Raw genomic sequence first — 17192 nt, 5'->3', positions numbered from 1 at the left:
TAAATGTCTGCATGGAGCATCTTATGGGTCCATAATCAACATTTGTGCAGCATTATATATTCAAAAACACTTAAACTACTGATATCTCAATTAATTTTACTTTTATTGGTATCTATTTTTATTTTTGAAATTTGCCAGTAGCTGCTGCATTTTTCACCTTAGGCTTATACTCGAGTCATTAAGTTTTCCAAGTTTTTTGTGGCAAAATTAGGGGTCTCGGCTTATACTCGGGTCGGCTTATACTCGAGTATATACGGTAATTTGGAGTTCGAAAGGCAAAGAAGAGAGTGTATTTCACTCACAATACCCCACTGCTGCTTACACTTTCTATCTTTCGCTTATACTGATCTGCAAGGTTTCCTCTGACATACTCCAATGTAAATTCATGATCTGGGCGTGCATCTATTGTAGTTATGAGTGTGTCATAGCTTTCTGGTAGACCACTTAGTAGTAGTGCAGCAACATGGAAATTCTTTGGATCTTCCCCAATGCCGTGCAGGCGCTCCACACTTTCTAAAGTATTTCTTATGTAATCCTGCATATCTTGGCCCTTATTTAGCTTAGGCTAATGCAGCTTTCTCACTAAATAGAGTTTATTGCTGAGATATATTCTTTCATTCATTTTCTGCAGTTGATTTTACATTTCTTTTGAGGTTTCATATTTACATACATGCACAATCTGATCATCATCTATACTGATGGAGATAGTGCTTTGTGCTCTTTGATCCTTCTCTACCCAGTATCCTGGTAGTGAGTTAGGCCTACACTTCTGTGTGTATTTCCACGTACCTTCTTTTATCAGCAGCATATTTACCTTGAATTTCCAGGATTGGTAATTCTGGTTATTTAGCACTGTGAACTTCAGAGTTGCTGCTGGTGGCCATCTTTGCTTCTTATTGCAATGTTGTTCAATCTCTTCTGCGCTGTTCTCTGGGTCTTTGGGTTTCTGGACTTCTGGGTCCATAACCTGTTGGCAGCATATTAATCTCTCTACTGTCCAGCCATTCAATAGTGAATATTTATTTATTCAGGAACAAAGATAACACCGCTTACAACTGATATTTCTTATAGCTTAGGATCTTAGCAGTGCACTATGTCTATCAGCTTGCAAATTGAAAGTAAAAGTAATGTGCTCCAGCTACACACAGTGAGCAGGACCTTCCTGGTTCCCTTGTTAATCTATTATTGGCAATATAACACTATTGCTGGAGACGGAAACTCATGCACTATTAAATAGTAGTAAATAGTATTTTTAATGCAATACATACAATAAAAGCATTATTCCAACTGTGTGTCTATGTAGATATTCACATGTTCATGTATTTTTGCTGACCGAGCGGTCTGCAGCATGTAAGAAAGTCCTTACTGAGAGCTGAAAGACCCAAGAAGACACCGTAGACAATCCCCTTGAAGCAGATGCTGAAGCTTATTCAGAGATGAGCAACAGAGAAGTTTACAGAATGAAGTGAGCTAAAGTAGGTGAACACTCACAGGTGGCCAGATAAGCAAAGCAACGCTGTGATATCTGGCGAAGGTCTGGCTTCGAACTATGACATGGGGGCTTTTTTTATACATGATTTAGACAAAAAAAGCAACACATTGTTTCAAAGGATGTATGCATGATAACCTTATACTGCAGAGAGAGACGTATTTTAGAACAACAAAAAAAATGATACTGCAACATGACAATATTTATGAGTATTTCACTAAATTCCATTCTAAGGCCCCTCACGTTTGAATCCGTTGCATCAGTTTTTCACAGTCTGCGACAGATCCGTTGAGCCAACGGATTGTGACTGACGGCAAAAAACTGATGTGTGAAAGGGGCCTAAGTCTCCATTCTGGGGACAGCGACAAAACCTATATCTCACTAACTGCAAAGTTAGTTGGCTAAAGTTTGTACAAGATGGCTGCTAGATCTAACATGGCTGTTTAGTATATTATGTCCGATCATTCTCTTACACACCAAAACATGGAGGCATGTTAGATTTAGATCTGAGTCTCAGATCAAACTCACCAATGCAAGCCTGTGAAAAAAATCAGATAGCAATCAATTGCCATTCTACTGCATCCCAGTGCAGCGCCCCAGAGTCCTGGTCGTTGCAGTAATGTCGCTCTGCCACTAAGGGGAGTGATGTTACGTCTGATTGCACTAAAGGAGTTCACCTGGCCAGGTAACACTCACACTACACTTCACACTCCGGCCACCAGGGGGAGTGGTTCTATCTAGTAGGCCACTATTCACACTCTGGTAAAACTGGGGGTTGGACAGGAAGACAGGGAGAAGTAACTGGGAAGAGCTAGAGAGAGGACCTGTCAGGGATGGGATCCTGACAGATTCCTAAGAAAGGACAAAAAGTGAGAAAACGGGAATACAGCAAAGAGGCGATAGGACCAGAAGGAGTCGTGCTGTAAGATCGAGGCAACATCCTTCTGAGGCGCAAACAGTCGGTCGCCGGAACGCCGAGAAAGTAAGAGACTTTAAGCATTACTTCAAACCACGGCAGGACAGCCAATTATAGGTTGGCTGTCTCACTAAAACACCTAAGCAGACAACGGAGGAAGCTGTGGGAGAGGGGCAACTCTAGGGTCCCGGAAAAACTCCAGGCCTACCCCGTCATACGGGTGCGTCCTAACCATATCATCTGGGGGACGGAGAGAACGAACATCAGAGACAGACAGAATCAGTTGTGAGGACTATCCTGGGGTGCTCAGCAGGGAAGGACTACAACACACAGGCGCTAGAAGGTAGACACTGATTCCCACCTGCAAAGGGAACTCCGGATGTGCCGTTGGACCGGCCGGTCTCAGCCAGCCCTGTTAACAGTGCTCTGGATTGGGTACCTCCAAACCTTCAGTAAAAAGGTAAAGAGACTGCAACCTGGTGTCCTTGTTATTCACCGCGACCTGCCCCACACCACAACATCATCACTCTCCACCTTCATTGGACACCCCTCAGCAGGGTCACGGGCCGGGTCTAGCCACCGTGACAACCCCAGAACTGAGACAGAGAGGCCCGGTACCAGGTACCCCTCGGCCCTGCGGCAGTGGGGGCGCTCCAACTTGGCGTCACGAACAGGATCTACTTAAGCCTGAAGAATCAGGTCATGTGTGCATTGGAACTGTGATTTGTTGTGCTTGGACTGTGACTGATTGCAAAGACTGCGCATTGCTGATTGCCGCCAAGAACTCCCGCCACAATTCGCTATTGCCGCGCACGGAGGGAGGAGCCTTAGCTTCGTGGGTGGAATCGGTCAAAAGAAAGCGCGGTAACGTGCCATCTCCGGAAGAGGAACTCCAACCTCCAGCAGGTTAGTGAGAGGAAGGGACGGCCATGTCCGAGTCGGGAGGAGCAGAGGCGGTGGTCGCAGCCGTGAACGCAGGGGCAGCTCCAGACCCCGCAGCGGACGTAGCCGCGGCCCTAATACCACCACCGATTGCCGCAGAACCCGCTGCCCCCATCGGCCAGTCGGACGCTGCCACTACCACAAAGGCCATAATGCCCTTCTCTATGCCGTACCTGCCCGGAGCGGCCTGGCTCCCATGATACTCCGGGGAGTCGCATAAATTCACTGACTTCAAAGAAGGGATCTGCAGCCTGCTCGAGTTCTATCCCCTGACAGAGCCTCAGAAGGTTCATATGATAATCGGCCAACTCTTTGGGGCAGCTCTGAGAGAAGTGAAGTCCTGGCCCGCCGCGGATAAGGGAACGGCACAGCAGGTTTTTGCAAAGCTTAAAGCCACCTTTGATACCCGTACTGCTACAGAGATTAAATTGACTTTCTATGGATGCAAACAGAGACCGCAGGATAGCTTACGGGACTATGCCCTTAATCTCCAGGAGGCGCTGCGGGCCATTAAGCAGAGTGACCCCGGCAGCATGCAAGATGAGGATAAACTCCTGAAAGAGCGGTTCATTGAGGGGCTCCTGTGCAGTCACCAAAGGGGCCAATTACACTTCCTGGACATGCAGAATCCAGACTTGACTTTTGCGCAATTCAAGGATAAAGCTATCCAGGCGCTGCAGGAGCGACAACCCAGCCGCACAATACCACCCAGGCGTCCCGCTCTCACATACCACCAGGAGGTGGCGTCGGATGCCCCAGTCGCCGCCGAGGCCGACGCCCAGAGCCTAGAGGATGACTCCCCTGCAGGACTCCGCCTCCAGATGCAGGAGCTGACCAGGAGCGTTGCTGCCCTAGCCCGGATGGTGCAGTCCCTACAGGAGGCCCCCAAGGAGAAGATCCAGCTGGCCTCCAGACCAGAAGATGTCCCCTGGATGCGACAGAGGAGGACTCCACCGACCAGAGGCCGGGACGACGATCGCTTCCATCGACCCATCTGCCGCCGCTGTCACCAGGTGGGCCACCTTGCAAGGTACTGTCCTTTAAACGAGCAACCCCTGGGGCAAAGGGCCAACCCCCAGGAGTAGGACGATCAGGCCCGCAGCATTGGAGAGCCAAATACGTTGGAGGGCGACCAGTTCTTCCTGTTGTGATCGACGGTATCCCCATGAACGCTCTGCTGGACACCGGTTCTCAGGTGACGACTATGCCTTACGTGCTTTATAAACGGTATTGGGAGGACACTGATATTACTCGTGGCCCCGATGACGATTTCACCATCATAGCCAGTAATGGTCAGCCGTTGCCACAAGTGGGATATAAAGAGGTCACCATCAAGGTGGGGCGGGTGGAATTGAAGGCCCAAGGGATTGTAATTGTTGATATTGACCGCCGTGAATGTAATCCCATGATGACCATCGGTACCAATGTTATAGAAAATTGTCTTGCAGAAGTTATTGTCTTGTTACAACAGGTAGCAGAAACCGCTGGCTACAGTGAACAACGCGCCCTGCAAAAAGAAATCAGAGCTCTGATGCAGAGATAGCAGGTAGAGCTGACTGGTGGTGAAATTGGTCGTGTCACTGTGAGTGATTCAAACCCTATTGCGATACCCCCCAGAAGTGAGATGTTAATATTGTGTCGGGCAGCCATAGGCCTCCGGGGAAAGGACTACCAGGCCCTGGTAGAACCCGTGTATTCAGACAATAGGCCTACTCTCCTGACAGCTAGGGGGGTGGTCGACGTCCGCCAGTGGAGGGTGCCCGTACGTGTCCTTAATTGTGGGGAGGAAGAGGTCCACCTCACCAAGTATGCCACGCTTGCCAAACTGTTCGCTGTCAATAATAGTTTGATACAGACACCTGGACCCTTGGCCCCGTCTAACCTGGCAGAGGACAACGGTTCTGCGGGGCACTCGAAAGATTGGTGTTGGGAATTGCATGTGGGCACTGACTCCACCCCATCCCATCAGAAACAGGGGGCCTACAGGGTGGTTCACGAGTACGAGCAGGTATTTAGCAAACACCTTAGATTTTGGACAGCTGAAAGGGATCCAACGTCATATCCCCACGGGAGATCACCGGCCCATAAAAGAGAGATACCGCCCTGTACCCCCAGCTCATTACCAGTGTGCCAAGGACATGTTGCGAGAAATGAAGGAGGCTGGGGTGGTGAGACACAGTTGTAGCCCCTGGGCAGCTCCATTAGTCCTTGTTAAAAAGAAAGATGGCACAATGAGGATGTGCGTTGATTACAGGCAGTTGAATCGCATTACACATAAGGATGCATACCCACTGCCCAGGATAGAGGAGTCTCTGGCTGCCTTAAAATCTGCTAACTACTTCTCTACCTTAGATCTCACCAGTGGGTACTGGCAGGTTCCCATGGTGGAGGCGGACAAAGAGAAGACGGCCTTCACGACACCAATGGGTCTCTGCGAATTCAACTACATGCCCTTCGGATTGTGCAATGCCCCGGGGACGTTCCAGAGGATGATGGAGTGCTGTCTGGGACACAAGAACTTTGAAACCGTACTGTTGTATTTGGATGATGTCATTGTCTTCTCTAAGACCTACAAAGACCATCTGAAACACCTGGCTGAGGTGTTTGAAGCCCTGTCCAACTTCGGCTTAAAGGTGAAACCGTCCAAATGTCATCTGCTGAAACCCAAAGTGCAGTACCTGGGCCATGTGGTGAGCGCTGAAAGAGTGGCCCCAGACCCCGACAAGGTCACGGTGATCCAGGACTGGCCGAAGCCCAGCAACCTCCACGAAGTCCGGCAGTTCCTCGGGCTGGTCGGCTATTACCGAAGGTTCATCAAGGACTTCACCAAGAAGGCCACGCCCTTGCAAGACCTGTTGGTGGGCCAATCAAAGAAGACCAAGGGGAAGAACGCCCCATTTGACTGGAACGAGGGTCTGGAAGGATCCTTCACTTGTTTGAAGTCGGCACTGACGGGAGAAGAGGTGCTGGCCTACCCCGAATACGACCAACCGTTTGTGCTGTACACGGATGCCAGCAATGTGGGATTGGGAGCCGTGCTGTCCCAGGTCCAGAAGGGCAAGGAGAGGGTGATCGCTTACGCCAGCAGGAAGCTCCGTCCCACGGAAAGGAACCCTGACAACTACAGTTCCTTTAAACTGGAGTTCCTTGCCATCGTCTGGGCAGTGACAGAGAGGTTCAAACGCTACCTGGCCTCTGCGAAATTCACCGTCTTCACGGATAATAACCCGCTGACGCACTTGGATACAGCCAAACTCGGGGCCTTGGAACAGCGGTGGATGGCCCGGCTGTCCAACTACGACTTCACCATCAAGTACCGGGACGCAAGAATGCGAACACCGATGCCTTGTCCCGGATGCCCAATTTGCCAGAAACGGGGGAGGACCCGGAGGCACTTGAAGAGGTAGAGTTGCCTGCGTTCCATCGCCCCAAAGCCGCTCAGCACTCCCATCATGTGAAGAACCGGTACAAGAACCAACAGGATGCCACGCTGAATCCCCTGCCCCATCACAGATGGGCGGAGACCCAGGATGGTGACCCCGCGGTCCGTCGGGTGAAAGAGCTCCTGACGCAGGCAGGGTTGCATCCCAGCCCAGATGATCCACAGGAGACACGACAGCTGTGGAAGGGGAGAAGCCAACTGTTTATCCATGATGGCAAGCTGTGCCGGAGGAGTATCGACCCGCGTACTCATGAATTGATATGGCAGATAGTGGTGCCGAGGCGAGATGCGCCCATGGTTCTGGGAGCCTACCACGATGGAGCCGGACACTTCGGATGGAAGAAGCTGGAGAGGCTACTCCGAGGGAGGTTCTATTGGATTGGCATGAAGGGAGCCATTGAGAGGTGGTGTTGGGAGTGCGGTCCATGTAGCCTACGCAGGAAGGACCGTGACAGCCAACGGGCTCCCTTACGGCCCATCATCACCAAACGGCCGCTCGAACTGGTCGCGCTGGATCATGTGAAGCTGACACCTAGCCGGTCAGGCTATATCTACGCTCTTACCATCGTAGATCACTACTCCAGATTTTTGGTGGTTGTACCTGTCAAGGATCTAATGGCCAGGACGGCTGCCAGGGCCTTCCAGCAGTACTTTTGTAGGCCCCATGGGTACCCAGAGAAGGTACTGACCGATCAGGGACCAGCATTCGAAGCAGAGGTGTTCCAAGAGTTCTGTCATCTGTACGGGTGTAAGAAGTTCAGAACCACACCGTACCATCCCCAAACCAACGGGATGTGCGAAAAGATGAACCAAGTGGTGATCGACTTACTGAAGACTTTACCCGTAGAGGAGCGGAACCTGTGGCCAACAAAGTTGCCTGACTTGGTGGACATATACAATCATATCCCAGTAAATTCCACCAACTGCACTCCAGCGTACCTGATGCGAGGAAGATCTAGCAAGTTACCCGTTGACCTGGACATGGGGGTCCTAGACCCCGAAGATACCTCGCCGGATGCAGATTGGGATGCAGAAAGGCAGCCAAAGTACCGCAAAGTACAGGAATGCGTGGAAAGAAGTCTCGCCCAGGCTAGGCAAAAACAAGAAAGAGACTACAACCAGCATGCTCCTGCGATTCCCTTGTCACCCGGTGAGCACGTACTCACACGAAAGAGGAGGCTACATAAACTCGATGACCAATGGGAAGCGGAACCGTATACCATCCTGCCATCCGAATTCGACAACACGAAGGTTTGTCTCATCAGCAAGGATGGAGGGGAGACCTCGATAGCGATATCCAGGGACCACCTTAAAGTCTGCCCTGATAAGTTGAGAGAGAGGGAAACGGATTCAGGAACCTCCCCACCTGTAGAAAAGGAGAAGATGATACACACGGTTCTTGGCAATTTTCCCCAGTCCTGGACTCAGATAAATCAGGCCATCGTGGTACCTGTTCTAACAGTCCGCCAGCCGGACCCGCCAGAACTAACGGTGGTGCCAGATCGTTCAGACGCGCAACCTCAGCAGATCCCGCCCGAGGAAGCCATGCCAATCGTTGACCTGGCAAGTCCTCCCTCTGCTATTGGCGAACCTGCCGTACCCACTGTTGGTAACAGCAGCTCTGAGAGCTCCAGCCTGCCAGTGCTACCCAGACTCACTAGAAGTGTAGCTAGAAGACAGTGCACTACACCAGCGGTAGCAAGCATAGCGGGCCCTGTTAGGCCAATAGCAACCCCTGCGCTGCGAAGGTCCACACGCAGCACTCAGAATCAAACTCCCCTCCGCTACAAAACTTGGAGGTATTAGTGAGGGCTGCTATTTAGTTGAAAATGTTTGTGTGCATATCTTTTGTTACAGGTTTTAAAATGGACAACGGAGTAATGGACAGTGAATTGCTCCAAAAACTTCTAAAAGGGGACCCCTTTGTTTACCCGGGGTCCCCGCTGTTTCAACCACTGAACTGAGAGTCATAAACTGTGCATGACCTAACTTTCGCAACGTTCAAGAGTCCTCACCTCCCATAAAGGGAAGCACTGTTATGTTTAATTGTTTATGATATTTCAAAATTTTGTGTGTTTTCTGTTAACATGTATTGTTGTTCTTGTTTTCCCAGTCCGGGAGTACTGGATTTAACCGGGGGGAGTGCAGCGCCCCAGAGTCCTGGTCATTGCAGTAATGTCGCTCTGCCACTAAGGGGAGTGATGTTACGTCTGATTGCACTAAAGGAGTTCACCTGACCAGGTAACACTCACACTACACTTCACACTCCGGCCACCAGGGGGAGTGGTTCTATCTAGTAGGCCACTCCTCACACTCTGGTAAAACTGGGGGTTGGACAGGAAGACAGGGAGAAGTAACTGGGAAGAGCTAGAGAGAGGACCTGTCAGGGATGGGATCCTGACAAATTCCTAAGAAAGGACAAAAAGTGAGAAAACGGGAATACAGCAAAGAGGCGATAGGACCAGAAGGAGTCGTGCTGTAAGATCGAGGCAACATCCTTCTGAGGCGCAAACAGTCGGTGGCCGGAACGCCGAGAAAGTAAGAGACTTTAAGCATTACTTCAAACCACGGCAGGACAGCCAATTATAGGTTGGCTGTCTCACTAAAACACCTAAGCAGACAACGGAGGCAGCTGTGGGAGAGGGGCGACTCTAGGGTCCCGGAAGAACTCCAGGCCTACCCCGTCATACGGGTGCGTCCTAACCATATCATCTGGGGGACGGAGAGAACGAACATCAGAGACAGACAGAATCAGTTGTGAGGACTATCCTGGGGTGCTCAGCAGGGAAGGACTACAACACACAGGCGCTAGAAGGTAGACACTGATTCCCACCTGCAAAGGGAACTCCGGATGTGCCGTTGGACCGGCCGGTCTCAGCCAGCCCTGTTAACAGTACTCTGGATTGGGTACCTCCAAACCTTCAGTAAAAAGGTAAAGAGACTGCAACCTGGTGTCCTTGTTATTCACCGCGACCTGCACCACACCACAACATCATCACTCTCCACCTTCATTGGACACCCCTCAGCAGGGTCACGGGCCGGGTCTAGCCACCGTGACAACCCCAGAACTGAGACAGAGAGGCCCGGTACCGGGTACCCCTCGGCCCTGCGGCAGTGGGGGCGCTCCACTAGCACTGTCAAATGTTGACATTCGTTTGATAGGAGAAGGTGGAGAAACTTTTTTTTGTCCAAAAGCCCTGCTGAAACTCTGATGGTAAAAATAGGCACACTGACCAAATAGTAATCAAAAATACTGAAAAATATTGTTCAGTTTTTTTGCCTACATTAAAAATATTTGATGTCTGAATGAAACCATGGACACATTATTGCAGGTTTAAATGGGCATTTTCTATTTGCTTGTATATTTGTTGTCCAGATAATGGGTTATTTTATTTTGTGTAATAGAGTATTATAAAGCTGTTAAGTTAATAGTCATAGCAAATCTCAAATTAGCCAGTAGTTTTGTAAAATTATATCTGATTGTAATCCAGTCTAAATGTGACCTAAAACTGAAAATGAACAAAAAGATTTGCAAAACTCTGGACAAATGGCCCTGCTGGTCGTCACCGTACCAAGGCATTAAAAACCTTCTACTACCGCCAACATCCCTGGTCCTCTCCTGATTAGTAGGCCTTGGAATATCATTATGTTGCAGTTCAATGCACAGATGTTATTTTAAGGAGGTTGTGGAGAACCTCATTGCTTCTCTCTCTCCCATGTGCTGGGCCCTTACATTTTATGTGGTATCTGGACAGTGTACCCGTTTAGCAATGTCTGTATTTCTTATGCCTTGTGTATTAATGTATTGCCCTTTTATTCCTATGCTATGATCTGTGTTAACTTGTAATGTAATGTATATGCTGTGTTTGTAATGTCTGATAATGTTCACTATGGTTATTGCATGTATGTTAGAGACAGGGACAGAAGGGGTTAACACAGGGGTTAACAGCCCCCAAAAAGGAGCAGGAAGTTCCTGCTCCTCAGTTGGAGCCAAAGCAGGCTTGCGTAGGGCAGGACGTGCTCCTCTGCTGGGAGCTGGCAAAACCCCAGGAGGGGGTAGAGACTGCTACCTAGGACCACGAGCAGTGAAGTGGGCATAGGACTGTGTATTGCCCCTCCAAAGGGACTTTAAGTGTCCAGATTCCAGCATGGAATGGACTACCTCCTCTTTTGGCCCTTGTGGCTGCTGTGGGTACAGCCGTGGACGTCATTAGGGAGAGAGCAGGAAGGCTTTTCTTCCTTCTTCTACTTATTACTACCTCCTCTACGCATTCAATAAAAAGTTATTCCTGTTGGATTTTAACTGAGTCCCTGGATCCTGTTTGTCTGTGATGTAACAACTGCGAAGAAGAGGTAATTCATCTGTGCAAGGGGCCGGGGTGCTCGCTGACTGTATGTTGTGGACTGTAGCTTTAAGTGACTTGGCTGGGACTACCACCCCATGCCACCTTGTTACAATATCAGGGGGGGACCCAGCAGTAGGAAGTTTCCAATGCTCTGGCTACCAGCATGGACACTGGACCAGAGTCCTGCAAATTATTTTTACTCAACTCTACCACCCTAGATAGCTGTTAGTCCATTAGTGCAGCAGTTATCTTTCCTGACCCCCTCCTCCTCATACTTCATATGTTCAGTTCATCTAAGCATAAGTGTGTTTTTAATAAGGAAGGGAGAAAGCCGCTGCAAGACAATTTTGGCAGTTTCTTATGCACTGCAGTTACTAAAGAAGTGGAGTGTTAAAATTCAAAATCTGATCCTCCTCTCGTCTGATATCTGTTGGATGAGAGTCCAGTGGTCCCTATACACATTGGTAGTCATCTGGAACTGGCGTAATTGTTGTATTCGGCTGACATTAATCTAAGTGTGTTTTCTAAGCAAAATGGAGTTTTCCTCAGCTTTTAAAAGCATATCAAGACTTGTCTTTTGATTTTGTGAAGTTCCCTTTAAAATAGATGGTTTAATAAGAAATCGGTCTTTTTAATTAGTCCCATGTGAAATAACCTCCTGAGACAAATTTATCAAGTCACTAGAGATAGGATTGTGGTATATAAATGTAGTAAATTAATATAGAGGTTAACGCTGCATTAACTGAATATATCAAACTATGTATCTTACAAATGTTGTATTTAACATTGCAGTAACTTTTGCACGAGCAATTGCTTCACACCGGTCTTTTCACAAAAGGTAAGAAAGGTAGATAACCAAAATAATATTTTTTTATTTGCATGAAATCTCTGAAATAAAATATTTTACATATTTTAAGGATCTCTTATTGAAGGCATTATAATATGCATATAATACCCAATGTATATTTGATAATACTTTTTGCATTTGACTTTTTTCTTTTTCAACTTCACAGCATGCTCTATGTATGTATAGCACTTTGTAAGGCAGTTTCTGATGTTTTTCTCCATAAGCCCCTAATTTCTTTCTCCTTTAATTAAAAACACATTTGCTAATGTATAATGTATTTTTAGTGGCATGTTTAGTTTTATTTTTTACCATTAGGCTAAGGCTATACAGACTAGATTTTAAAGGTTAAGCTACAGCTGTGCATTTAATAGTTAAAATTGAATTGATAATCAATATCACTACTGTATAATAAGTCTCATTATATAGGCTGAGGCTACAAATCATATAATTCTAAGAAGAATCTTAGAATTAACACAGCAGAAAATGAGAAGCCGGCACTAACTATGTTGTTTATGTTTTGTTTTGTCCTTGCGGTTTTCATCACATTGGGAAAACTATACGGCCTTTGTTTGTGTGGTTTCGTGAACATTTTAATTCAGTTTCAGGAAAAGGGGTCCCCAGATTGATCGGACACATTAGAAGCATACATGCAGGGAACCCTGAGGTTCTGCACTTTGCAGGGAAGAGATCTGAGTAAGATATTGTTAAGAAAGGAAGCTCGTTGGATCATTCGTACTCGGGCTCAGGGACCTTCTGGTTTTAATGAAAAAATCGATATGTCGGTATTTTTGTAACCTTTTTTTTAAGGTTTTTTAACAGTTAGTCCTGTTGTATATATATGTGTTATTCCTTTGCAATCTGTTTTCAGAGCAATGTTGTATCTGGATATAATTAGATTGTTCTATTAGGAAAGGTGTATGAATCACCTACTTATGGTACGCCTGTTCCATTCTACCTTCGACCTGTAGAAGCACTTTGCAGCGCGAAACGATCGTCATCTCACACAAGTTCCACTGTTGTAACCGCCTGCTGTTGTTTTTATGTATCCACAATAAAAGGATTATTTCTGCACGGAACGGTGAGTGCCTGTCCATTTTCTATACACATGAACTAAGAATTACATGATTAATGAATCACATGATTTCTAATGTTCAAAACCCAGTAGTTTGGTATAAAACACTGGGGGAGTTTTAATAAGAATTCTGGTCTAATTAAAAAAAAAAACAACTGTTGTACATGCAGTGATCCACATTGACGTGCATTCTATTTTAGACACGTTTTTCAACTCGATCTACATGGGACCATGGTGTAGCAAAAGGGCTGTGGTCTATTAATAAAAGTTGTGATCTAAAGTGAGCATAAAAAATATGACAAAAACTTGACGCAATGAAAGATGTCTATTACTGTAGGTAGTGTGAACTAGGGTAGACAAATAGTTTACACAGTTTAAAAAATAGGATTAGTAAATCTATTGAATTTTGTTAAAAAAGTTATTAGAAATAATTAAATTTTTTCACGCAAATAAAAAGGTCAGCAATTCTTCAGTCAGAGAATGTAAGTGTGCTATCGTTTTGTAAATTCAGTAGAGGGTGACATAGAAAAAGAAGCTGGCAGATTCTCATTACATTTCCTGTTTTCCTGTTTTTATCTGGCGCATAGTCGTTAAAGGCGTTGTCTGGTGTTAAACTGCAAGTTTGCAATCATTCGATGTAATTGCAGACTTGTGAATCCACATATCTTGTGCTCTGCAGTCAGGGAGGATTCAAGGGTGCTTCAATGATGCGATCTGCAAACTACTGGACACAGTCAGACTAGACTGTTTCTGGCCTTGCTCAATACACTTTCATTCTGCGAGCCCACCCCATCTAGTCGGAATGTGGCCAGGAATATGCCAATCACGCACTTGCGGTCACCAACACCAAAGAATAGAGTGACTGCAGACTTGTAGTTTGAGACCAAATAACTCCTTTAACAACCCTGATTCTGCTGGGGCAGTCACATGAATGGGAGTAAAACACCCAATAAGTTTTTTTGTGTGTGTGGCTTTGGTGAGGTACCAAGTGGAGTCAAAGTTGGGGCTATAGTTCTCAAGGATGCTTATGTGGATGCAAATCACCATACACAAGAGTATACAGTTGTGACAAAATTTTTGTCTCTTCCTGATTTTCTATTCTTTTGCATGCTTGTTACACTTAAATGTTTCACATTACCAAACAAATTTAAATATTATACAAAGATAACACAAGTAAGCACAAAATGCAATTTTTAAATGAATGTCTTTATTGTTAAGGGAAAAATCGATGTGAATACTTTTCTGCCCAATGATGACAGAAGTATTCTAGGAGTGATACCTTTATTGGCTAACCATATAATAATATGTTTGCAAGCTTTCAGAACACAGTGGCTCCTTGTTAAGGGAAAAAGAAATCCAAAGCTACAGGACCCTGTGTGAAACAGTGCTTGCCCCTAAACTTAATAACTGGTTGGGCCACCCTTTGCAGCAACAACTGCAATCAAGCATTTGTGATTACTGGCAATGAGTCTTTTACAACACTCAGGAGTAATTTTTACTCGCTCATCTTAGTAGAATTGTTGTAATTCAGCTGCATTTGAGGGTTTCTGAATATGAACCACCTTTTTAATCTCATGCCACAGCATCTCAATCTGATTAAGGTTAAGACTTTGATTAGGCCACTCCAAAGTCTAAAGACGAACCTGTCAGCAGGAGTTTGCTGAGTAAACTACAGGCATTGTCATGTGGTTCCTGTGTAATCAGTGTTTGAAATTTTCAATTAATGATATGCTGTGAGGGGCAGGACTGTACACAGAGTCTTATCTTGCTGCTCTGAGCCAGAGAAACCAAGAAGAGACCAAGCTACAGGCCCATCCTGAAGCACAAACATGTTCCTCATCATAGAGACAGAGAGACAGACTGTTTGTGCTTCGGGATAGACCAGTGGAAAAGTCTTTTCTTGGTTTCTCCGGCTTAGAGCAGGAAGATAAGACTATGCCTACAGGCCCGCCCAGAAGCACGGGCATATCATTAACTGAAAACTTCTAACACTGATTACAGAAAAACCACAAAATGGATGTCTTCACTCCAGGTATAATTTCATTCAGTTTAGCAGTGGCAACATGACAATGCCTGTAGTTAGTAGCACTGTAGTAGTGCTTAGCAAAATCCTGCTGACAGGTTAATTTCAAATTTGTTTTTCTTAAGCCATTTAGAGGTGGACTTGTTGGTGTGTTTTGGTTAATTGTCTTGCTACATATCCCAAGTGCGCTTCAGCTTGAGGTCATGAAGAAATGACCGACATTCTCCTTCAGGATTTTTTTTTTAGACAGCAGAATTCATGGTTCCATTTACCATAGCAAGTCTTCCAGGTCCTGAAGCAGCAAAACATCCCCAGACCATCATACTACCACCACCATATTTTATTGTTGGACCAATGGAATTTACAAAATTAATTTGCCAAAAGACTTTATCATGTGACTGGTCACAATGCAATTAGAATATAAAAACTTGGATCTAAGGGGTAACATTTCTCCTTGTGGAGAGTGACAAGCCAGGCCTGGCAAGTCAGAGTGAGGAGACTGAAATGCCATGCATGCTGCTAGGGAAATTAAATATGCAACTTACCTCTTCGGAGAGGAAAAGGACTAGAACTCTAATGCCATCCGTTGGAAGTAGAAATCCTAAAAGTCAATACTGACACTTTAACGAGCCTTGCCACATGACTAAAAAGCCAAACCAAAATCTCGATTTGCAGACACTGTGCAAAAAGAATAAAACACCATAACCATCATACTACTTTATTTCTCTTGATCTATTTCTAACTATACAAAACAAGACTATATAAATATTCTAGTTCCGTAGAATCTATTCATTTTGTACTTATTACTCTCCTTTTCAGGAAGCAGAATCAAGGCATCGGCAATGTTAAACGCAACTAGAATAACAGAATTTAATATTTTGGGGTTCCCAGAAATTGCTGAGACTCGAATAATACTATTTACATTTTTCTTGATTATTTATGTGCTTACTTTATCCGGGAACCTACTAGTCATAACTTTAACAAAGCTGGACCCCAACCTTCAGGTTCCAATGTACTTTTTCTTAGGGTATTTGTCTATGATTGACATTTGTTACATATCTGCTACTGTGCCACAAATGTTAGTCATTCTGGTGTCACACCATCGAAGTATTTCATTTGTGGCATGTATACTACAGCTATTTACTGTGATTCTTGTGGAGGGGGCTGAGTGTATTCTTCTAGCCATTATGGCCTATGACCGATATGCAGCCATCTGCCATCCCTTGCATTACAGCATCATTATGCGCAGGAAAAAATGTTATAAAATGCTCTTTGCGGCAATGTTTTGGAGTACATTACACTCAGCTCTACACACTTTTTTAATTAGTCGCCTGCCCTTCTGTGATAATGCCATTAACCACTTATTTTGTGACATTCCCCCGCTACTGAAACTATCATGTATAGATACCTATTTGAATGAGATTGTTCTTTTTGCAGTAAGTGGAGTATTTGTTGGACTGGGGCCTCTTGTTCTTATTCTCGTCTCATATCTCTACATTGTTCTTACGATATTTAAAGTCACATCTGCAGCAGGAAGGAAGAAGATGTTCTCTACATGTGCCGCACATCTAATAATAGTCAACATTTTCTACGGTACCGGAAGCTTCACTTATGTGCGGCCAAAAAATAGTTATTCATCAGAACGCGACAAGCTGGTGTCTGTTATCTACAATGTGGCCACTCCTTTGTTGAACCCCATTGTCTACAGTTTCAGGAACAGTGAAATGAGAAAATCTCTGACACAAGGACGTAGAAGAATCACAGTCAAATGGTTGTAATATACTTAATGTAAATTATTGAGGTTTCAGTTTTGAAGATCTGTGCAGTTGTGTCAGTCTTGTGAGACAATAAAACAAGGAGTAGGTTGCCAGAATTACTTGAATGTGAGTATTTTAGAAATCCATCATGGTTCTACCTTACGTATGCTAAACAGATCTGAATTACTAAATGTCAAATCGCTCTATGTTATCTAAAAAAGAATGGCGGTACTGAAGGGATTGCTTGGTGCCCAGCATCCTAACATGTACAAAAGAACCTTCAGAGTCCAATCCATGTAAAAATGGTTTTATCACGTACATATTTGTAAACGGGTTCTCAGAGAAAAGAATAAAATAA

General features: G+C 45.5%; 1 protein-coding gene across 1 annotated transcript; it reads left to right on the top strand.

Annotated features, from left to right (window-relative positions):
- The first annotated feature begins 15919 nt into the window (after positions 1–15919).
- Positions 15920–16855, top strand: LOC143795105 (olfactory receptor 5V1-like). The gene has a single exon (XM_077280997.1). It carries the CDS (start codon positions 15920–15922, stop codon positions 16853–16855), a length of 936 nt encoding a protein of 311 aa, XP_077137112.1.
- Positions 16856–17192: the final 337 nt, after the last annotated feature.

The sequence above is a fragment of the Ranitomeya variabilis genome, chromosome 1 (assembly GCF_051348905.1).
Source record: "Ranitomeya variabilis isolate aRanVar5 chromosome 1, aRanVar5.hap1, whole genome shotgun sequence".
NCBI classification, from domain to species: domain Eukaryota; kingdom Metazoa; phylum Chordata; class Amphibia; order Anura; family Dendrobatidae; genus Ranitomeya; species Ranitomeya variabilis.
Note: the sequence above shows the minus strand (reverse complement) of the source record. Positions and strands in the feature narration are given on the sequence as shown.